This window comes from Haliotis rufescens, unplaced genomic scaffold (genome assembly GCF_023055435.1).
Source record: "Haliotis rufescens isolate VD_foot unplaced genomic scaffold, xgHalRufe1.0.p SCAF_15, whole genome shotgun sequence".
NCBI lineage: Eukaryota > Metazoa > Mollusca > Gastropoda > Lepetellida > Haliotidae > Haliotis > Haliotis rufescens.
Window position 1 is genome coordinate 34714460 of NW_025963835.1, and position 25774 is coordinate 34740233.

Genomic DNA, 25774 nt, shown 5'->3' on the forward strand with positions numbered 1-25774 from the left:
GTGATTTGATAGATTTATTTATGAAATGCCTCTACATTGTTTTCATAATACATGTATACTGACTTCAAAAGAGAACGAACAGGAAAGTTTTGTTCGTCCATTAAAATGAAAGGATGTCAAAATATGCATAAAAAACAAAATAATTTTGACCAAACACTTCATCAAATATGGTAAAATGTAATCAAACTTGTGGCAGCGATAAAGGTGACTTCAGAGGACAAGTACAGATACTAGAAGATGAACACAAAGATTGTAACCAGGCAGGGTGATGTTCAGACGAGTGTCAACACAACACAGGGAGAACACCAGGCCTCTACACAAACATGGCAGGGTGATGTTCAGACGAGTGTCAACACAACACAGGGAGAACATCAGGCCTCTACACAAACATGGCAGGGTGATGTTCAGACGAGTGTCAACACAACACAGGGAGAACACCAGGCCTCTACACAAACATGGCAGGGTGATGTTCAGACCAGTGTCAACACAACACAGGGAGAACACCAGGTGTCTACACAAACATGGCAGGGTGATGTTCAGACGAGTGTCAACACAACAAAGGGAGAACACCAGGCCTCTACACAAACATGGCAGGGTGATGTTCAGACGAGTGTCAACACAACACAGGGAGAACACCAGGTGTCTACACAAACATGGCAGGGTGATGTTCAGACCAGTGTCAACACAACACAGGGAGAACATCAGGCGTCTACACAAACATGGCAGGGTGATGTTCAGACCAGTGTCAACACAACACAGGGAGAATACCAGGCCTCTACACAAACATGGCAGGGTGATGTTCAGACAAGAGTCAACACAACACAGGGAGAACACCAGGCCTCTACACAAACATGGCAGGGTGATGTTCAGACGAGAGTCAATACAACACAGGGAGAACACCAGGCCTCTACACAAACATGGCAGGGTGATGTTCAGACGAGTGTCAACACAACACAGGGAGAACATCAGGTGTCTGCTATTGGTGCATCACTCGAACATTATCTTGTAGACGCATAAATCACAGATTCAACAGAGACTCATCCAGGAATTCCCACGGATTTGTCTAAGCATGGTAAGAGATTTATATTTTCTGGGATGTAACACAAGAATTTATACCAATTATTTATCTCGACATTCCCAGAGATTTATCCAGGCATTCCCATGGATTTGTCTAAGCATGGTAAGAGATTTATGTACCTATTCTCAGGGAGGTAACACAAAAACTTATCCCAATTATTTATCTTGACATTCCCAGTAGCATAACATGGGTATTTATTTTGGCATTCTCATGGATTTATCCAGACATTCCCCAGAGAATAAGACAGGGAGTTATCTGGGCACCCCTAGTGGCAAACACTGGGATGTATCTAAGCTTTGCAGTCAATACATCAACATGCAGACCACATGCTGTCCGGGTCGGACCCTGGACATTTCACATTTTCTCACACATTCCTATATAGAAAGAAAATGATCTTTTCAAGATGAGGAAGTTATGAATGAAAGTATTTTTAGAACTAATTTGCTGCCACAGCTTGTCTTGACCCCTGTATGTTAGGAAGCTGTAGGGTTTTGTTCAGTGTTATCAAGCTGACAAGGAATCAGTCGACATGATACAGGACACAGGGTTGACACACTTCTGGGGAGTGTAGAAACTTGATACAAGCACAGCTGTGGAATACATCCAAGCTTCCGCAGATGAATTACATCAGTTAAACAGCAACAACCATGTTATCACCTGCCAATTGTTCATTTGGAATGACACAAGTCCTGTGAACATAAACTAGGGCATGATTAACAGTATATGAGAGTATGTTGTTTCATGTCACTGGTATGTGGTGTGTTATGTCACTGGTGAATGTTGTATTACGTAAGAGTTTTGAATGCTGTTTTCAGCAAGTGGTGAATGATGTTTGAAGCGTAAGTGTTAAATGCTCTCGTTAGCCTTTCAGCAAAACTACAATGGAAAGCAGCCCAAAGAAATGATAATTTGTTGTTTGATGCACATGGTGGCTAAGTCAAAGTGCTTCTAACATGTAACTGTGGTAAACACAAGTCTGTGAGCATGGTGAGGCAACAAGACTGACAGCTGATGAGCACTGAGGACAACATCACCACAATACAAGATATGACATGAATGTCAAGCAAAGGGGAGATAATTGCAATCTTGGGAAAAGGAGAGATAATCTCAATCTATAGAAAAGTGGGAGATAATCACAATCTATAGAAAAGTGGGAGATAACCAGTCACAAGAAAAGTGGGTGAAAGCCATAATCTATAAAAAAAAAGGGTGAGATAAACACAATCTCTGAAAATGGGAGATACCTAAATTTCCAAGCTCCCCACAGTGATAGCCTGTTCGCAGAGCTCTCTATACTATCGCTGCCACCCGTCAAAGCTCCTCACAGTGATAGCCTGTTCGCAGAGCTCTCTATACTATCGCTGCCACCCGTCAAAGCTCCTCACAGGGATAGTCTGTTCCCAGAGCTCTCTATACTATCGCTGCCACCCATCAAAGCTCCTCACAGGGATAGTCTGTTCGCAAAGCGCTCTATACTATCGCTGCCACCCGTCAAAGCTCCTCAACGGGATAGTCTGTTCGCAAAGCTCTCTATACTATCGCTGCCACCCGTCAAAGCTCCTCACAGGGATAGTCTGTTTGCAAAGCTCTATACTATCGCTGCCACCCGTCAAAGCTCCTCACAGGGATAGTCTGTTTGCAAAGCTCTATACTATCGCTGCCACCCGTCAAAGCTCCTCACAGGGATAGTCTGTTCGCAAAGCTCTCTATACTATCGCTGCCACCCGTCCAAGCTCCTCACAGTGATAGTCTGTTCGCAAAGCTCTCTATACTATCGCTGCCACCCGTCAAAGCTCCCCACAGTGATAGTCTGTTCGCAGAGCTCTCTATACTATCGCTGCCACCCGTCAAAGCTCCCCACAGTGATAGTCTGTTCGCAGAGCTCTCTATACTATCGCTGCCACCCGTCAAAGCTCCTAACAGGGATAGTCTGTTCGCAGAGCTCTCTATACTATCGCTGCCACCTGTCAAAGCTCCTAACAGGGATAGTCTGTTCGCAGAGCTCTCTATACTATCGCTGCCACCCATCAAAGCTCCTCAACGGGATAGTCTGTTCGCAAAGCTCTCTATACTATCGCTGCCACCTGTCAAAGCTCCTCACAGTGATAGTCTGTTCGCAAAGCTCTCTATACTATTGCTGCCACCTGTCAAAGCTCCTCAACGGGATAGTCTGTTCGCAAAGCTCTCTATACTATCGCTGCCACCCGTCAAAGCTCCCCACAGTTATAGTCTGTTCGCAAAGCTCTCCATACTATCGCTGCCACCTGTCAAAGCTCCCCACAGTGCTGGTCTGTTCGCAAAGCTCTCTATACTATCGCTTCCACCCGTCAAAGCTCCTCAACGGGATAGTCTGTTCGCAAAGCTCTCCATACTATCGCTGCCACCCGTCAAAGCTCCTCAACGGGATAGTCTGTTCGCAAAGCTCTCTATACTATCGCTGCCACAGCTCCTCAACGGGATAATCTGTTCGCAAAGCTCTCTATACTATCGCTGCCACCCGTCAAAGCTCCCCACAGTGATAGTCTGTTCGCAAAGCTCTCTATACTATCGCTGCCACCCGTCAAAGCTCCTCAACGGGATAGTCTGTTGGCAAAGCTCTCTATACTATCGCTGCCACCCGTCAAAGCTCCCCACAGTTATAGTCTGTTCGCAAAGCTCTCTATACTATCGCTGCCACCTGTCAAAGCTCCCCACAGTGCTGGTCTGTTCGCAAAGCTCTCTATACTATCGCTGCCACCCGTCAAAGCTCCTCAACGGGATAGTCTGTTCGCAAAGCTCTCTATACTATCGCTGCCACCCGTCAAAGCTCCTCAACGGGAAAGTCTGTTGGCAAAGCTCTCTATACTATCGCTGCCACCCGTCAAAGCTCCTCAACGGGATAATCTGTTCGCAGAGCTCTCTATACTATCGCTGCCACCCGTCAAAGCTCCTCAACGGGATAATCTGTTCGCAGAGCTCTCCATACTATCGCTGCCACCCGTCAAAGCTCCTCAACGGGATAATCTGTTCGCAAAGCTCTCTATACTATCGCTGCCACCCGTCAAAGCTCCCCACTGTGGGTGGCCACAACTATGCATGGAGTTGAACTCGCAACCAACTGAGCGTTACGTTGTCAAACAAGTGATGACTGTCGTGACGCCGAATACTCTTACTCCAGAAATTATTTTCTTTGTCAGTTTGAATTTCTACTTCATTACAAAGGGAAGCGATCATTATGGGATAGATAATCAAATCATGTGGACTACAGTAACTGGATCATATAGAAAATATACCTTTACATGTACACAACAAATATTTACAACAAACAATACTGTGGTATATAACATGTTAATTGTCTTATTGTACAGTGGTTGTGTGTGTTGTTTATGCAATTCAACCCACAAATGCTGCACATTGTTACTGATTCAATGACAGGACTTTGGTGAAAGCGAGAAATTATGGATGAGAAATATAACCATGATAATGCCTGACTTGAGCTGGTTCTGAAGAATCAGTCACAATTTCATAATTCTCAGCATCACTGTACCAGGTTGAGTATAGGTCTTATCTAACAATTATTTTTACAGCCAGGATTGGAGTGTAGAAAATAAAAGAATGATGTGTGACATCTTGCTGACGCAAGGGAGATAACTGACTGTAGATGTCCTGTTACCATCCTTGTCGAACTATGCTGGAATTTCTGGGCTAAATTGTAGTGCCACTAGTGGCTATTACAAGACGTCCATTCTATATCCCTCCTACTGACCAAACAGATTCCACCTCTCATATCACTTGCATTTGCTTCAAACAAAAGGCGGCTCCCAGTGAAGACGATCTGATCGATAGTCAAGATCTATATTGTAATGAAGTGAGTCTTTACTTCGCAAATCGCATCAAATAACGTGAGCACCTTGATTAAAAACATGATTTGACAAGATGTCTGTTGATGCCGATTTGGTGGTACACATTTTGCAAATCTTGCAATCGACAGAACCTGCACAGCAATTTACAAACCGGATATCGATTTGTGTTACACGATTTTAATTTGACTATGCATGGACTCATTAGTCCAGCCAAAATTCCAACTCAATTTCATAAGGGTGGAAACTGGACTTTTATAGTCAGTTAACTCCCTTGCTTCGGGAAGATGGGTGTGTGAGTGAATTTGGTTTAACGCGGCTCGGGTGACTGAGTGAGTTGGTTTAACGCCGCTTCTAACAGTATTCCAGTTATATCACGGCGTGTCAGCTTAATGTGGGAGGAAAGGCTGAAGTGATGCAGGTCTCAGACGTTTACCACTTCGGTGTAATCCGTGAGCACGGGTATGGTGCTGACAAACCTAGAAACAGGGCAAATCGAGATTTGAACCCAGGTTTCTGGTGCCCCAAAGGGAAGCAACTCTGCACACCCAATTCCAGCAGACAACAGAGCCAGCACCAGTGCTTCAAGGTCTACTGCATTAAGCCAGGTCCCTCCTCTCTTCAGATCATTCAGGCATGGTTTCCATGGTTACAGTTTCTTGTTATACAGCTGGAACTGTTTCAGCTGTGCGCACTGATCTCACAGATATTGTGGAAACAAGTTGCATCCCACAGTTGTTCCAATTTTGACATCGTCGTCCTCCCCCGCCAGCAGCAACACAGGGTCTCCTTCTTACACATTCGGGCACGGTTACCATGGTTACATGACAGTTTCTTCATCTTCTTCTCCGCCGATGTTGAAGTACGTGTCCAGGAGGTCGTGAGCCTGCTGCCGGATCATCTCATTCTCATGATACTCCAGCCCCTCGAGCCGAGCAACACCGTCACTCTCCTCAAACTGGAACTTGGCCTGGAATACCAATATATAAATATACACACATACATCAACACCGTCGTTTCCTCAACAGGGAACTTGGCCTGGAATACCAATATATACATAAACACACATACATCAGCACTCTCACTCTCCTCAAACTGGAACTTGGCCTGGAATACCAATATATACATATACACACATACATCAACGCCGTTACTCTCCTCGACAGGGAATTTGGCCCGGAATACCAATATATACATATACACACGTACATCAACGCCGTCGCTCTCCTCAACAGGGAACTTGGCCTGGAATACCAATACATACATTTACACACATACATTAACGCCGTCGCTCTCCTCAACAGGGAACTTGGCCTTGAATACCAATACATACATATACACACATGCATCAACGCCGACACTCTCCTCAACAGGGAACTTGGCCTGGAATACCAATACATACATATACACACGTACATCAACGCCGTCGCTCTCCTCAACAGGGAACTTGGCCTGGAATACCAATATATACATATACACACATACATCAATGCCGTCGCTCTCCTCAACAGGGAACTTGGCTGGAATACCAATATATACATATACACACATACATCAGCGCCGTCACTCTCCTCAACAGGGAACTTGGCCTGGAATACCAATATATACATATACACACATACATCAGCGCCGTCGCTCTCCTCAACAGGGAACTTGGCCTGGAATACCAATATATACATATACACACATACATCAGCGCCGTCACTCTCCTCAACAGGGAACTTGGCCTGGAATACCAATATATACATATACACACATACATCAGCGCCATCTAAATGTATATAGAGTATAAGCCCCCAATTAGACTAAGGCGGCCAAGTGCATTGTATAAACAGGAGGTGACAGCGCCTGCTATGTGTGTGTGTGTTTCTCTGCAACACTACGTACCGCTTCTACTTGTCTCAGCGCCATCTCTGAGAAGGACAGGGCTAGGTGTAGCATCTCCACATCGGGGGACTTGAGCAGGAGGGCGATCTGTGGCATTGCCCCCTTGTGAATCAGCTCTGTGCAGATGTCGGCGCCATGGCATCCCAGATTACACAGAAGGTAGGCTGCCTGTCATACAATGAGGAGAATTGGTTCTCAAGCTATGGCTTTTGAAATGAGTGTGCGGGCGGGCAGTGTTTGTATTTTGGGGATGGGGGCGTGTGTTCAAGACGCTGAATGATTTAAGATTTTTTTTTAATTTTGAAAATGGAAATAGAAACGAAAAGTGCAGCAGCCTTTATGATGATCCGGGCAGTGCCTGAGAATCCAGACTATCATTTTTTTAGCCTCACACAGGTGACAGCTCTAGGTCTTTGATGAAACCACGGAAAACTAAGTGATCATGGTGACCCTAGGGTATGGTTCAGACAGGCCAAGTGATCGTGGTGACCCTAGGGTATGGTTCAGACAGGCCAAGTGATCGTGGTGACCCTAGGGTATGGTTCAGACAGACCAAGTGATCGTGGTGACCCTAGGGTATGGTTCAGACAGACCAAGTGATCGTGGCGACCCTAGGGTACGGTTCAGACAGGCCAAGTGATCATGGTGACCCTAAGGTATGGTTCAGACAGGCCAAGTGATCGTGGTGACCCTAGGGTATGGTTCAGACAGGCCAAGTGATCGTGGTGACCCTAGGGTATGGTTCAGACAGACCAAGTGATCATGGTGACCCTAGGGTATGGTTCAGACAGACCAAGTGATCGTGGCGACCCTAGGGTACGGTTCAGACAGACCAAGTGATCGTGGCGACCCTAGGGTATGGTTCAGACAGACCAAGTGATCGTGGCGACCCTAGGGTACAGTTCAGACAGACCAAGTGATCGTGGTGACCCTAGGGTATGGTTCAGACAGGCCAAGTGATCGTGGCGACCCTAGGGTATGGTTCAGACAGGCCAAGTGATCGTGGTGATCCTAGGGTATGGTTCAGACAGGCCAAGTGATCGTGGCGACCCTAGGGTATGGTTCAGACAGGCCAAGAGATCGTGGCTACCCTAGGGTATGGTTCAGACAGACCAAGTGATAGTGGTGACCCTAGGGTATGGTTCAGACAGACCAAGTGATCGTGGCAACCCTAGGGTATGGTTCAGACAGACCAAGTGATAGTGGTGACCCTAGGGTATGGTTCAGACAGGCCAAGTGATCGTGGCTACCCTAGGTTATGGTTCAGACAGGCCAAGTGATCATGGCTACCCTAGGGTATGGTTCAGACAGACCAAGTGATAGTGGTGACCCTAGGGTATGGTTCAGACAGGCCAAGTGATCGTGGCTACCCTAGGTTATGGTTCAGACAGACCAAGTGATCGTGGCAACCCTAGGGTATGGTTCAGACAGACCAAGTGATAGTGGTGACCCTAGGGTATGGTTCAGACAGGCCAAGTGATCGTGGCTACCCTAGGTTATGGTTCAGACAGGCCAAGTGATCGTGGCGACCCTAGGGTATGGTTCAGACAGGCCAAGTGATCGTGGTGACCCTAGGGTATGGTTCAGACAGGCCAAGTGATCGTGGCTACCCTAGGTTATGGTTCAGACAGACCAAGTGATCATGGTGACCCTAGGGGATGGTTCAGACAGGCCAAGTGGTCATGGTGACCCTAAGGGATGGTTCAGACAGGGCAAGTGATCGTGGCAATGTTAGTCAGAGGAAAAGAAATATAAGAGGCATAAAACCTTTTTTTGCTCATTCAGTGCAGACGGTTTAATGCCTCTCTTATTTCTGTCCCTCTGATTATGACGGCAGCATCAAGGATGGGCTTCACACAGTGTAAAGTCTGTACCCATTCCAGGCACCAAACCAGGGTGCACCAACAACACTTACCTCTACTTTGATATCATAGGCATCCGACAGTCTCTCTATGATGTGGGCCAGGATGGGTCCAAAGGCCACAGACCGACAGACACTCTCATCACCTGCAACAACACAACATCAATGAGTTGGGTTTTGATGCTGCTTTTAACAGTTTTCCAGTTATATCATGGTGTGAAATCTTAATGTGAGAGGAAAGCTGAAGTAATGCAAGTCTTAGACTCAAAATCACAAGGATGGATTTGGTGCTTAAAAAAACTTGAAACATAATCAGGACGAACTGGGATTCAAACCAACAATCATAGGTTTCTGGCGTGCCCAATGGACACAAGCAGTTCTGCACAGGGAATTGCGGTGCCTCTGACGACTGGGATACCATTGCCCCTGCATATAACATGAGTGGTGAGACATATACTAAGACACTGTGAAAAAGCATTTTCATTTTTTTTTGTAATATTTGGCAAAATTGCCACAAAAATAAAATGTGCCTGTGTTGGGAGATAAAGAACTTACTGGTCATGTTGGAGAGCACCCACAGTGTCTCCTTGACAATGTGCCTGTGAGGGGAGAGAAAGAACTTACTGGTCATGTTGGAGAGCACCCACAGTGTCTCCTTGATGATGTGCCGGTGAGGGGAGAGAAAGAACTTACTGGTCATATTGGAGAGCACCCCAATGTCTCCTTGACGATGTGCCGGTGAGGGGAGAGAAAGAACTTACTGGTCATATTGGAGAGCACCCACAGTGTCTCCTTGACGATGTGCCGGTGAGGGGAGAGAAAGAACTTACTGGTCATGTTGGAGAGCACCCACAGTGTCTCCTTGACGATGTGCCGGTGAGGGGAGAGAAAGAACTTACTGGTCATGTTGGAGAGCACCCACAGTGTCTCCTTGACGATGTGCCGGTGAGGGGAGAGAAAGAACTTACTGGTCATGTTGGAGAGCACCCACAGTGTCTCCTTGGCGATGTGCCGGTGAGGGGAGAGAAAGAACTTACTGGTCATGATGGAGAGCACCCACAGTGTCTCCTTGACGATGTGCCGGTGAGGGGAGATAGAGAACTTACTGGTCATGTTGGAGAGCACCCACAGTGTCTCCTTGACGATGTGCCGGTGAGGGGAGATAGAGACCTTACTGGTCATGTTGGAGAGCACCCACAGTGTCTCCTTGACGATGTGCCGGTGAGGGGAGAGAAAGAACTTACTGGTCATGTTGGAGAGCACCCACAGTGTCTCCTTGACGATGTGCCGGTGAGGGGAGAGAAAGAACTTACTGGTCATGTTGGAGAGCACCCACAGTGTCTCCTTGATGATGTGCCGGTGAGGGGAGAGAAAGAACTTACTGGTCATATTGGAGAGCACCCCAATGTCTCCTTGACGATGTGCCGGTGAGGGGAGAGAAAGAACTTACTGGTCATATTGGAGAGCACCCACAGTGTCTCCTTGACGATGTGCCGGTGAGGGGAGATAGAGACCTTACTGGTCATGATGGAGAGCACCCACAGTGTCTCCTTGACGATGTGCCTGTGAGGGGAGAGAAAGAACTTACTGGTCATGATGGAGAGCACCCACAGTGTCTCCTTGACGATGTGCCGGTGAGGGGAGATAAAGAACTTACTGGTCATGTTGGAGAGCACCCACAGTGTCTCCTTGATGATGTGCCGGTGAGGGGAGACGAGGAACTTCTCAAAGACGGGCAGCAGGAATGGGTTCTCAAGCGCCAGCTTCGTGTTCTCGTCAGGGCCACTGCAGATGTTTCCCAATGTCCTCAGTAGGGGAGTCATGGCCTGTAACAAAAGGTTATTGTGTCATGGCCCATTAATATGAGATTATTGTGTCATGGCCTGTAACACAAGGTTATTGTGTCATGGCCCATTACATGAGATAATTGTGTCATGGCCTGTAAACACAAGGTTATTGTGACATGGCCCGTCAACACAGGTATTCCACTTACCTGTGCATCTTGACAGGGTTCATGGGACAGTCTGTGGAGGTATTCCACCTACCTGTGCATCTTGACGAGGTTCATGGGACAGTTTGTGAAGGTATTCCACCTACCTGTGAGTCTTGACGAGGTTCATGGGACAGTTTTTGGAGGTATTCAACCTACCTGTGCGTCTTGACGGGGTTCATGGGACAGTTTTTGGAGGTATTCCACCTACCTGTGCATCTTGACGAGGTTCATGGGACAGTTTGTTGAGGTATTCTACCACCTGCACCAGACAGCCTTGTGACACAATTTCGGATGTGTGTTCTCCACTGGAAGGAAGGAACTGTGTAGGTTTCAAGAAAATCTGAAAATTCTCTTTGAATTCAGGTAGTTTTGAGCATTGATGTGTTCCCTGAGTGAGTGAGTGAGTAAGTGAGTTGCATAGAGCTGCTCTTTATAGCATTGACATAATCTTACAAGAGTGACATACCTCACGTGTGACACCCACATCATGTGATCATCTCAAGTCATGTGACCATCTCAAGTCATGTGACCATCTCATGTCATGTGACTGTGATATCCTGCGACCAATCTCCACTCAATAAGTACATTCTTTACCCCATCTCAAGTCATGTGACCATCTCAAGTCATGTGACCATCTCAAGTCATGTGACATCTCATGTCATGTGACCATCTCAAGTCATGTGACCATCTCAAGTCATGTGACCATCTCAAGTCATGTGACCATCTCATGTCATGTGACCATCTCAAGTCATGTGACCATCTCAAGTCATGTGACCATCTCAAGTCATGTGACCATCTCATGTCATGTGACTGTGATATCCTGCGACCAATCTCCACTCAATAAGTACATTCTTTACCCCATCTCAAGTCATGTGACCATCTCAAGTCATGTGACCATCTCAAGTCATGTGACCATCTCATGTCATGTGACCATCTCAAGTCATGTGACCATCTCAAGTCATGTGACCATCTCATGTCATGTGACTGTGATATCCTGCGACCAATCTCCACTCAATAAGTACCTTCTTTACCCCATCCCAGATTTGCCACTGAATTGCCTGTCAAATGGATGCCCTGTTTACCTGGCAGTGAGATACGTCAGCATCCAGGCCAACTCGGAGACGAGTCTGTGGTTGTCTGTGCCCTCCTTCAGTCTCAGGGACAGGGGGTGGATGACACCGCACTTCACAATCTCCCTGCAACATACATTCAAGTCTTAAAACAAGTCTGTGCTCCAGGGGCTGCTGCATGTTTCTGCCTACATTGTAATCAAGTGCTTGTATACTCCACAGGGAGCTGAGAATGAAAAATGAACTGAGAATGAAAAATCACAGGCACACTGATCCACTGACTGTGGTTGTATACTCCACAGGGAGCTGAGAATGAAAAATGAACTTAGAATGAAAAATCATAGGCACACTGATCCATTGACTGTGGTTGTATACTCCACAGGGAGCTGAGAATGAAAAATGAACTGAGAATGAAAAATCACAGGCACACTGATCCATTGGCTGTGATTGTATACTCCTCAGGGAGCTGAGAATGAAAAATCACAGGCACACTGATCCATTGGCTGTGATTGTACACTCCACAGGGAGCTGAGAATGAAAAATCACAGGCACCCAGATCCTTTGACCGGGGTAATAATAAGGTGGCACTTTGAGCCTACATTGCATATGGAGTTATGAGCTTTACATGCGACTATTAATATCATGAGCTTTACATGCGACTATTAATATCATAATTAATTAAGACACAGTAAGACAGCACCTGATGAAACATCTGTCACCATTTGACCAGCAGTAGAGTATATTTTTATGCCGCTTTTAGCAATATCAGAGAGAGGGACACCAGAAATGGGCTACACACACATGGTGAGAACAGAACCTTCTGATGAGCAAACGCTTGATCCACTAGACTCCCCCACCACTCCTGACCAGCAGCAGAAGCACTTTGAGGCCATACCCACTTTAACTCATCTGTCCCTATGTGCAACATGTCTACTGTTCCAGTGTGTAATCCTAACATGAATCTGACAAGTGTTGAGAAAATACATTTTGTAAGGCTTAAAAAAATAATAGAATTAGTTCTCAGGCATTTCGGGAGGGCAGTGTTTACACTTATTGTTGTTCTTAAGCATCATAGCATTTAACTGCCGGGGTCAAGTGTTCGAGACGCGGAATATTTGGAAATAAAGCCAAAACGTGCAGCAGACTTTTATGGTGATGGTGGTGCCTGAGAACCAAGACTATTATTTTTTTAGCCTAAAATTGTTCTATGGTGTCTATACAAAACAATACAAGTACATGCAAGGATGAAACAGTATGAACAACATACTGTTACCATAGTTACCTTGTGATGTCAGCAGATTCGCGAGCAAGGTTGGAGAGAGCGAAGGCTGCACACTGCACCACGTCAGGCGTCGGTGACTGAGGACGACAAGAACACCTGAAGCTGTAACAACTGATGAGTCGGAACACAAGCTGGGATTTGCATCCATTCTAAATTGCTGAGGTCCCCGTGAATATCCGGGTAGAGAATAGGTCTTCAGCAACCCATACTTGTCGTAAGAGGCGACTAATGGGGTCGGGTGGTCAGGCTCACTGACTAAGGTGATGCATGTCATCATATCCCAAGGGCGTAGATCTTGCTCATGATGTCAATCACTGGATTGTCTGGTCCAAACATGATTATTTACAGGCCACCGGCATATAGCTGGAATATTGCTGAGAGTAGTGTTAAACAAACAAGCATGTAAAGAGGATGCAGGACATATTGTGTGGTAAAACCCTGTACCACAAGATACAAGAAACATTTTTAAAATTGGTGGTTGAATACAAATACAAAACAAAGTCTAAAGAGCCATTATTCCACCTGTTTTCAAAAATGTGTCGCTTGAGAACCAGTCAATGGTTCATTTATTCATAACGAGACAAGTTCAAGTACTTGTTTCCTGGATCTGTCGCTCAGTCTTCAGGTATTTTCCACACACCCACTAGAAAGCAAAATTACCCCAACTGCCAAAATTGTGCCCAGGGGAGACTACTCTGTAGATCAACTAGCAAACAGGCTTCACTCAGTTGCTTCCGTCGACTTGAGCATTGATGAGACATCGTGAATGGTCACTGGTTCATGACAATTGAGTCTGTCTGCCCAAACTTGTCTTTCTGCATAAATTTCAGTAGCTTTGTTAACACATGGTGTATTGAGGAAGAGAAGTTATGGATGTCAACTTCTTTATTATGAGGAACACAACGTTTCGGAGTATATGCTTACTCCTTCATCAGGTGAATGAATGTGATGAGACAGACAGCATATATATGTACACGTAAGAACAACAAAAGTAATAAGAAAACAAAAGGTGACCAGTGCGATTTCTATTCCTTTACCTATCAGTGCTAATACCCCGGGCTCCCGTGTGCCCATTGTACATTGCCAATAACCAATCAGTGATAATTACCCCCGGGCTCCCGTGTGCCCATTGTACATTGCCAATAACCAATCAGTGATAATTACCCCCGGGCTCCCGTGTGCCCATTGTACATTGCCAATAACCAATCAGTGATAATTACCCCCGGGCTCCCGTGTGCCCATTGTACATTGCCAATAACCAATCAGTAATAATTACCCCCAGGCTCCCGTGTGCCCATTGTCCATTGCCAATCAGTGATAATTACCCCCGGCCTCCCGTGTGCCCATTGTCCATTGCCAATTACCAATCAGTGCTAATTTAGTCCTGGCTTCCAGTTGGCCATAACAATTAGCGCTATTACTGTGAAGTGTTGGCCTCCATTGTCTGTTGCTATATGCCTATCACAGCCAATTATCTGTTGGCTTTCCTTGTTAAGTTTCCACCTTTCGTTATCTTATTACTTTTGTTGGTCCATAACATTCATTCACCTGATTAAGGAGTAAGCTTATACTCCGAAACATAATAAAGAAGTTGACATCCATAACTTCTCTTCCTTATGTGTATCATTTCTAAATGCCTTTCAAAGACTTGACATGGTGTATTGTTAGTTGAGGTTACTAGACGAAATGTTGACAAGACTCAAGCTTTGGAAAGGTGGTTGAAGTAGATGGTACTTGTTGTTACCCTGCCCGGCACACATAAAGGGGACCCCCCCCACACACACACACAGAGAAACACACACACACACAGACACAGACACACCTACCTTGATCAGCTTGACCAGCGAGGAGAGACACACACCCACACACATACCTCGATGAGCTTGACCAGCGAGGAGAGACACACACCCACACACATACCTCAATGAGCTTGACCAGCGAGGAGAGACACACACCCACACACATACCTCGATGAGCTTGACCAGCGAGGAGAGACACACACCCACACACATACCTCGATGAGCTTGACCAGCGAGGAGAGACACACACACACACACACACATACCTCGATGAGCTTGACCAGCGAGGAGAGACACATACCCACACACAGACCTCGATGAGCTTGACCAGCGAGGAGACACACACCCACACACATACCTCGATGAGCTTGACCAGCGAGGAGACACACATACCCACACACATACCTCGATGAGCTTGACCAGCGAGGAGAGACACACACCCACACACAGACCTTGATGAGCTTGACCAGCGAGGAGAGACACACACCCACACACATACCTCGATGAGCTTGACCAGCGAGGAGAGACACACACCCACACACATACCTCGATGAGCTTGACCAGCGAGGAGAGACACACACCCACACACAGACCTCGATGAGCTTGACCAGCGAGGAGAGACACACACCCACACACATACCTCGATGAGCTTGACCAGCGAGGAGAGACACACACCCACACACAGACCTCGATGAGCTTGACCAGCGAGGAGAGACACACACCCACACACACACCTCGATGAGCTTGACCAGCGAGGAGAGACACACACCCACACACAGACCTTGATGAGCTTGACCAGCGAGGAGAGACACACACCCACACAGACACACATACCTCGATAAGCTTGACCAGCGGGAGGAGACACACACACACACACAGACACACACACCTCGATGAGCTTGACCAAAGGGAGGAGACACCCACACCCACACACAGACACACGTACCTCAATGAGCTTGACCAGCTGGAGACACACACCCACACAGACACACATACCTTGATGAGCTTGACCAGCGAGGAGAGACACACACCCACACAGACACACATACCTCAATGAGCTTGACCAGCGAGGAGAGACACACACCCACACACAGACACACAGACACACGTACCTCAATGAGCTTGACCAGCTGGAGACACACACCCACACAGACACACATACCTTGATGAGCTTGACCAGCGGTAGGTGAGACACACCCACACACAGACACACAGACACACGTACCTCAATGAGCTTGACCAGCTGGAGACACACACCCACACAGACACACGTACCTCAATAAGCTTGACAGCGGTAGGAGAGACACACCCACACACCCACACACAGACATACGTACCTCGATCAGCTTGACCAGCGGGAGGACACATCCCTGTGCCTGGAGGATCTCCCTAATCTGCTTGCTGTCTCCCGCCAGGTTTCCCAGTGCCCATGCACACTGGTCCTGCAATCAGTCAGTCAATTAATGCGTTGTCCACATCCTTACGTAACTGAGGGCAAGCCAACAAGTGGATGAGGCATGAGCAACAATCCCCACTCAGCAATATTCCAGCTATAGACGGCAGTCTGTAGTTAATCGGACCAGACAATCCAGTGATTGACATCATGAGCATTAATCCACACAATTGGGATCGATGACATTCATCAACCAAGTCAGCAAGCCTGACAACCCGATCCCGTTAGTTGCCTCTTACAAAGAGCAGGGGTCCCTGAAGACCTATTCTTCCCCGGATCTTCACAGGTCTACTTGGGCATGATGGCAGTCAGCCAGGTCCCACTGTTTGCACGCTATCCTCAGTAGCTAACAGACTAACAGACTGAGAGACTAACAGACTAACAGACAGACTAACAGACTGACAGACAAACATGATTGAGGAATGAACCATTATTAGAGAATGCTATCCGAAAAACTCTCATTTTCTAAGTTTAAAGGAATGCGTAATGCAGATGGCAGAATTTCTATATTGTTTTGTCATGAATGAATATTTTAGCTACAGAGATGCCAAACATAATTTAGTTTTGCAGTAATCAGTAGGGTAAAAAAAGAGTAATTTTCACGTGAAAACAAATAATGTCGTAACCTTTACGAATCTCCGACCTCCACTGTTTCATTAGTCCTAGTTAATTGGTCAACGCTCCACACCTTTATAAAAAATTTCATGTGACACTAATTAATAACTGTTTTTTAAAAAGATAATGTGATGTTTCTACTTCCGAAGTAATATCGGTGTACATACAACTAGTTCCCTGTCTGCATCCACAAAGATCTAGCGATAAAATAACTTGAGTGTGTTTTAACATAACAAGTGAGTGAGTGAGTATGGTTTTACGCCGCTTTTAGCAATATTCCAGCAATATCACGGCGGGGACACCAGAAATGGGCTTCACACATTGTACCCATGTCAGGAATCAAACCCGGGTCTTCGGCGTGATGAAGGAACGCTCTAACCACTAGGCTACCCGACCGCCCTTTAACATAACAACCAATCAGAGATCTTGTATCACTGAGTAATAGGAATTATAACACTATGTGGATTGAAAGCATGGCTTTCATTGGTCAGCACAGTCTGACTGTAGAATGCTTCATGTCATTGGTGCATTAACAATTTGCTCTCCATGATTTAAGCATGTAAATAATTTGTGAACATATAACAAAAATCATAATTTGTGAAAGAACAAGCATAATAGCATAATTTTAGGTTCCAATTGGAACTTTTACATCAAAATCATAATTTTATCATCTCAGTAGTAGACTTTGCTTGTCAGTTACGTAGTCATTCGGTTGTACGTCTTTCGGGTGTCTCCTGATAGTTCTGTGATATGTTGTAGTACATCTCTAGTGACCCGTGAAGATCAGGGGTAGAATAGGTCTTAAGCAACCAGTGCATGCTGTAACAGGCGACTATGCTTGTCGTAAGAGGCAACTAACAGGATTGGGTGGTCAGGTTCGCTCACTTGGTTGATGCATATCATTGTATTCCAATCGCATAGATTGATGCTCATGATGTCAATCACTGGATTGTCAGGTTCAGACTTGACTATTTACAGACCGTCGTCATATAGCTGGAATATTGCTGGGTGCGGGATTAAACAAATCAACAAACTAACAAACAAACAAAGTCATACAGGCACTTTCTAAGGGAAATATACATTTGTCCCACACTGAGAACTGCCTTGCAATATTTAATGGTTGCACTAGGTAAGTACTGTTTGTTTGTCTGAATGTTGCTTAACGCTCTTCTCAGCAATATTCCAGCTATATGATGGTGGTTTGTAAAAAAATTGAGTCTGGACCCAACAATCCAGTGATTGACATCATGAGCATCGATCCACACAATTGGGATATGACATACATCACCCAAGTCAGCAAGCCTGACCACCCCATCCCATTAGTCGCCTTGACAAGCATAGTCGCCTTTTACGGCAAGCATGTATTGCTGAAGACCTATTCTACCCCGGATAAGTACTGAAAACTACTGCAAATCCTATAGACTGAAACAGAACAGCAGAATATGATCACATCATTCCTCCACGAAAAGTTTTACAAAGAAAATAGACCCAAGATTTTGTGTCAGGAAGATTCAATATGTTGCTACGCAACCTGCAAATGGCTGCCATATCTTACAGTTAGGAGATGGTTGCTACTGCCAAGGTAGGTGATGAGATAGGGTGCAGCGGTCTTGGTGACAGCCATGGCGTGATCGTGGGTGCCGGCTGCAATGTTGGTGAGGCACCAGGCAGCCTCGAGTTGGAGGTCAGCATCACTTCCTGTCAGGAGCCCCACCAGACACTGTAGGGAGTTGTCTACCCTGGAACATAGCAGGAGGATTAGTACTGAAGTCGGAGTCCCCCCAGACACTGTAGGGAGTTCTCCACCAGACACTGTAGGGAGTTGTCTACCAGACACTGTAGGGAGTTGTCTACCAGACACTGTAGGGAGTTCTCCACCAGACACTGTAGGGAGTTGTCTACCCTGGAACATAGCAGGAGGATTAGCACTGATGTCGGAGTCCCCCCAGACACTGTAGGGAGTTCTCCACCAGACACTGTAGGGAGTTGTCTACCCTGGAACATAGCAGGAGGATTAGTACTGAAGTCGGAGTCCCCCCAGACACTGTAGGGAGTTCTCCACCAGACACTGTAGGGAGTTGTCTACCAGACACTGTAGGGAGTTGTCTACCAGACACTGTAGGGAGTTCTCCACCAGACACTGTAGGGAGTTTATTCCTAAATTACAATTATAAAGCAATAGCTTATTCAGAATGCGACCATAAGTTTTGACCTTATTGTCCAGTTGCCATCGAAACATGGCATTATTAGAAAAGTAAACAAGTTTAATTTGTTTTATATATTTGGCAGTGCACTTGTATGTTGTCAACATATATGAATCCAGTCCCAGCAAACACACTGACACTGGGCCAATGTTGGTTGTAGGTTGGCATGTCACAGATGGCATGCTGATATTGGGCCAACATTGTTTCAACAATGCATTTGAAACTTCTATAATCCCAAAATATTTAATAATACAGTAGAACATGGATATAACGAACTAGAAGGGACCGGAGAAATCAGTTCGTTATATACATTGTTCGTTATATACCTTTCGTGAAATATGTATCCATTCTCTTGCAACTAAAGTTTGTTTGAAGGTGTCACCAGTGGTAAACTGACCGCAGTTGCTGTAAATAACGGTGAGTTGTGCGATCTCCCGATCACATCACACATGATTTCCCCCAAACTAATGTAAACAATATTGAATGATTAGCTGATAATGTTTTTGGAATTGGGGAAGACATCGTGTCATTGGAAAACTTAGGTTTATTAAAAATGTAAGTAAATTTTGGGAGCCATGCCTTACTGGCACTATAACCGAGTTAATAACTAGCGCTGTTTGGAAGAGCGCAATGGCGAGAAAACACTGCAATTGCTGCATTGACTTGTATTAGCAATGTTTGTTTTTCAGACAAGATTAGTCCAATTACATGGACAGGTAAGATTAACATAATGCAAGTTTAGTAAGCTTGAATCGTCACCAGTGATTGTGTTGATTCGCCGTTGATTGCGTGCAGTCTGTAGATCTGCATAATCACTGCAACCCTTTCGGCTTCAAACTTTGTGTGTGTTTGGCAGACAGATGTAGTATGTTGTAGGCAGTAAAATTATCTGAGAGATGAGTTTGATATTTTGGACCCCTCCCTCCCTTTTGGAAATGCTGGATCCGCCCTCGCTCTTGCTTTGGAGAAAGGTTAAACTTATCAACTGCAAATTATCAGATTCAATTTCATTTATATAAATAATCCCAAACTGGCATAAGCTAGGCTTGCACATCTGCCGACCAGCAACACACCACACAGTGTTGTGTATGCTAATCTTTATCAAGTGGACTAAAGCATGTGACTGCCACAAGTTGTACCATTATTCCATGATTTATTAACATTTTCAGACATAATGTTACCATGGTTACTGAAGTACTGGCATCATACATTTATACTGGGTTGCATGCATTTAACAGAGGGAGTTGCCTCCCTTGAAGTTGTCATGACTGCCAACTCAGTCTGGCCAGGCAGCTGATTACATTGGTAACATATAAGGCAGTAACTGCAAAAAGAAAAGAACTTTTAACACAAATAACATTCATATTGGTTGTACATTGTAATCTAATTAACAAAATTTGATTTATTTTGCATGATCATGTGAATCTTTGTAATCAACAAATGTTAAATGCATCGATGCATGTATAGAAAGTATTTGTTGAAGTTATGCAATCAACGTTTCCCCCAAAAGTTATTCCTTAAATAATCCTAGTTTAATGTATGTGAAATCCCCACGGTGGACTAATGTCATGTTTCCAACATTGGCCCACGGTGGACTAATGTCATGTTTCCAACATTGGCCCAGGGTGGACTAATGTCATGCTTCCAACATTGGCCCACGGTGGACTAATGTCATGCTGCCAACATTGGCCCACGGTGGACTAATGTCATGTTGCCAACATTGGCCCATGGTGGACTAATCATGCTAATGTCATGTTTCCAACATTGGCCCACGGTGGACTAATGTCATGCTGCCAACATTGGCCCACGGTGGACTAATGTCATGTTGCCAACATTGGCCCACGGTGGACTAATGTCATGTTGCCAATATTGGCCCACGGTGGACTAATGTCATGCTGCCAACATTGGCCCACGGTGGACTAATGTCATGTTGCCAACATTGGCCCATGGTGGACTAATGTCATGTTGCCAACATTGGCCCATGGTGGACTAATGTCATGCTGCCAACATTGGCCCAAGGTGGACTAATGTCTTGTTTCCAACATTGGCCCACGGTGGACTAATGTCATGTTGCCAACATTGGCCCATAGTGGACTAATGTCATGTTGCCAACATTGGCCAAACAGGAAAATGCTCTGCTGATATTATATTGGATCAGTATCAACCTTCCAACATTGGAACCACTTCACTTTGCACAAAGTATAATAACATGACCAAAACTCTGCAATTTTCGAACTCTTGACAAGTATCTCTTCGATAAGCAATGCAAACTTTCATTCAAGTAACGTCAGTAGTTTCTGAGACAACTTGTCCCTATTGCACACACTATGCTCTAAGTTGAAAAGCATGGAGCGACCCGTGAAGATCCGGGGTAGCATAGGTCTTCGGCAACCCATGTTTCCGTAAAAGGTGACTGTGTTTATTGTAAGAGGCGTTTAACGGGATCGGGTGGTCAGACTCGCTGACTTGGTTGATGCATGTCATCATATCCCAATTGCTGATCGATGCTCATGATGTCAGTCACTGGATTGTCTGGTCCAGACATTGTTTACAGACCGCCGTCATATAGCTGAAATATTGCTGAGTGCGGAGTTAAGCAATAAACAAACAAACAAAAGCACGGAGCAAGGGCCAAAACATAAATGATCCAATACAGGACTCGTTGTTGAATGTCACGGCTACTCGTAAGCACACACGTTCACCTTTTTAACTTCAGTGGTTTCTGAGAAAACTTGTCCCCATTTCACGCAGTATGCATGTTGAAAAGCGCAGAGCAAGGGCTATAACTGAATTCATGACACCAAATTCATTTGAGTTCATGACCAGTAACATCAGTGTGTAAAATTTTATTTCTCTGACTTAAATAGTCGTCCCCTCTGAGAAGCGGACGGGCGGACTAACTCCGTTCCTATATCCCACACCCCACTTCGTGGCAGGGGATAATAATTTTATGGTCTGGCCTTAGAAGGAGTGCTCATCAAAAAGGAAAAGTCTCAATGTCTGCTCACCCGAGAAAGACATCAATGAAGGCTGAGCCCTGAGCGAAGGACCTACGGAGGGTCTGCAGACTCCTGTGTCGGTTGTCCCCTTTCTTCTGGAGGTCCTTGGTGGCCTCGATCACCTGGCAGAGGACAGAGGAGAGTCACACAAAACATCCTATATATCATACAGGGATATTTACCTAGGACCCCACACAAAATGCCCTTGGCAGGCAAATTAGGGGAAAAAATTATTATTTTGTTAAACATTGGGATTCTCAAATTCTATCTCTCATCTCAATTGTATTTGCTTCAACAAAATGGTGGCTCATCTTATCAATAATCAAGATCTATATTGTAATAAAACAGGTCTTACCCTGCAAAGTGCATCAAATCACTTGAGCACCTTGATTATGTATGAAAAGATCTGCAAAATAACTGTCGACACCCAGTTGACGGTGAACATGTTTTGCAAATCCTGCAGTCAACAGAAATCTGTTGAAATCCATGTTGTATAGGAACCAGATGTCTATTTTGTTACGCGATTTTGATTGGACTATGCATAGACTCGTTAGTCCAACCAAAATATAACTCCAAAATTCCATCCTAATTCGGCAAGGGTTGAAACTGGACTTTAATAGTCAGTTAATGCCTCAGGAAGATGACTTGGAACCGAATATCAGCCTCTTGAGTATGTCCAGAAAAAGCCTGATATAATAGTGTGTAGAAGAGGTGTGATTGTGTGACAGTCAGCATGGTCTTACAACAGATGTCAAGGTGCAACATGTACATGATGCAGAAACTCCTGTGAGATCATTATCAGGGGTAGTGACTGATTGACACCACTGTGACCTATCTTTTAAAAGCCCCAAGTGATGCAGGTGTTTCCCACTTTGGGGAAACCTACAAGCACGGGTATGGTGCTGACAAAAACCATAATCACACCAGTGTTCGAAATACTATTAAAACCCAACAAGACAGTCAGGCAGGTGATCCATAAGTGTTGCCTGCCCATGTTGAAAGTCACCTGCTTGCATTCAGACATTATAAATATTGAAAAATCGCAAAACCTAAGAGACAAATCACTTCTTGGTTCAGTTGAAATAATGCAAACAATTACTTGAAAATCAATGAGACGCTATAATAAAACTGAATACATAAGTAATCTTAAAATAATCAGCCAGATAGTCGGGCAGGTAGAGGAAAATTTTGCGCAGTCTGACAGAAAAGTTACCAGCCACGGGCAGGGGGGCAGTTTTGAATATTGAATCACAAAGACCAGGGGCTGTTCATGGCTGCATTGTCTTCCCTACGCTATTGGTCATGCTGGATGTACCTGTTCACTGGATATTTCTGGGTATTCTGCAGAGCAGCGACGGAATCGTTTGGAATTCAGCAGCTGCTGTCTCTTGTCTTTTCTCACCACTGAAAAAGATTTCAACTACATCAACACAGACTGGAACAACAGTGGAAGGGTGGTGGTTCAGGCCCTGGCTGTCATTGTGTCATACCAAAGATGGTACTTGTTGCCTCCCTGCCTGGCGCTTGGCACGAAGTGGATAAAACAAGGACTGGGCATCGTGTAGTCAGCATATTGTCTGAGTCAGGTATCAATGTTAAACTGCGGCATGTTATCTCATTGGGCTCACACTTTAAAACTGGGCTAAGTCCGGACACACACACAGAAACACACACACAGAGACACAGACACACACACAGACACACACTTTCTCACACAAACACATCATGTTATAAGTGAGATAAGCTTGAACCCCATCTCACCTCATCTAGTACACACAAAGTCTGCATTGACCTTAATGACAGTTTAGATGTAGAACTAGCTGACATCAATCACTGACCACTTGTGTGTGTACCACACTATGTCTCCCCAGACTCAGTACGTCTACAGAAGTTGTCCTGAAATCTCCCATAGATATCGTGCACATTGACAGTTTCAGGAATAGAGGGTCTGAGTTTTGGTTGACAAGATGAGGTTTATTGAACTGGAACATATGCACAGTTTTATCATCGTCATACTGGACTATATCAGAGCAATCTTATCACCCATTACAAAATCCCTTGCAATCTTATTGACCCCAGAAAACATCACTTTATCTGAATGATTGATGGTTACCATGGTTCAAATTACAACAGTCTAGGGTTCGAAATTAACATAAGTCTTGGGAGTAGTGCACTTTACCGGGCGCACTTTTTAAGATTTCAATTAGCGTTGCATGGAGGATCGAACTCATGTTGCCAGCTTGAAGTTATGCTATGCTAATGAGTGAATCTGATTAGCCAACAACCAACACGGGCACTATCACAGTTAGTCAAGTCATCAGCCCCGATTGTTTGCCTTTATGTGCACGTGCAGTAGCCATTTTCTCTCTGCGAAACTTGAAGCTTGAATTGTATGGAGGTACATTGGATTAATATGTTAAACTAGATGGCTAACCCATACCCTGCCTCACAAGGGGTGCCTGACCCTAATGATTGTTCGTTGTTGGTTAATGCCGCACTCAGCCATATTCCAGCTATATGACTGCAGTCTGTAAATAATCTAGTCTGGACCAGACAATCCAGTGATTGATATCATGAGCATCGATATACGCAATTGGGATACGATGACATGCATCAACCAAGTCAGCGAGTCTGGCCTTGTACGGCAAGCATGGGTTGCTGAACACCTATTCTACCCTGGATCTTCACGGGTGGATCAGCCTTTCCTTGTGCATGTTGTGGGGACTACTGCTTTTACCTTAAGGCAGATGACATCTTTGTAGCAGATCATATTAATGTTTCTTAGCCTCCACCCTGTCAACAAGTGACTACAGGTATGTTCAAGCAAGTGACATTTGGTGTGGAACCGGGGCTGGTGGGCTTAGCTTCCTGTACTCGGAAAAGGAACTGGCTAATGACCGTCAACTTCTAAGTAATGCCTATCAAACAATTCTGGCTAAGCTTGTTATTTTTGTGTTTCTTATTGCTGCCCTAAGGCCAAACTGTGCACACATGTACAGGTAATAACTTTTGAATGCTTAGTTATTTAAAAAAAAATACCAAGTTACTATAAAAGTCTATGGTAAAACATTTAGTTGTCTGTAACCAATATATATATGCACATGTACATATGTCTTTCTATCTCGTAGTGCATCCGGGCCTGAATAATGAAGTCCATTGCTCTACACACCATGCAGAACTTGAAGCATTTGCAAAGAAAACTTGAAAACTGATTTGCATGTTAAATAAACATTTTTCGCCCCCCTTTTCCGCACTGTCCCTTCATCTAAAGGAGCATGCCTTTATTCCACATGTTGATATTCTAAAAGAGAAACCCCAAAGGAGCCTCAGTAAGTCTGGCTCGAGCACTCGTAAACAACTCCCCACGACGATCAGTGGTGGTCATATTGTATGCAGATATCTTGCTGTTGGCAACATTTGCATTTATGCAGAAACATCTTAGACAAACAACAAAGCATATTCCCTAACCGTTGTCTTCGTGTCGTCTCCTATTTCGAATGGATTCCACACTTTCAGCGGCATGTTTATAAGTAGCTTTTCGTTCCATTATTGACGCCGGAAATAGACTGAGCTAAAACTTGGAATGTATGTGTGAAAAGATGAACAGCAAATACGAAAAAGTAATAATTATCACAGGACCAGAATATTTAACATTTTCATGAGTGGGACAGTGACGATATAAGATAAGGACGTT

General features: G+C 45.0%; 1 protein-coding gene across 1 annotated transcript; it reads right to left on the reverse strand.

The window, feature by feature from the left end:
* Nucleotides 1-25641, reverse strand: LOC124151879 (importin subunit alpha-9-like). The gene is made up of 12 exons (XM_048396501.1): nucleotides 25549-25641; nucleotides 23396-23484; nucleotides 22090-22202; nucleotides 18433-18616; nucleotides 16147-16251; nucleotides 13011-13087; nucleotides 11741-11854; nucleotides 10867-10963; nucleotides 10323-10491; nucleotides 8720-8811; nucleotides 6805-6972; nucleotides 1-5887 (listed from the first exon to the last, which is right to left on the reverse strand). Exons 1-12 carry the CDS (start codon nucleotides 25625-25627, stop codon nucleotides 5738-5740), a joined length of 1437 nt encoding a protein of 478 aa, XP_048252458.1. The 5' UTR covers nucleotides 25628-25641; the 3' UTR covers nucleotides 1-5737.
* Between the last annotated feature and the right edge of the window lie 133 nt (nucleotides 25642-25774).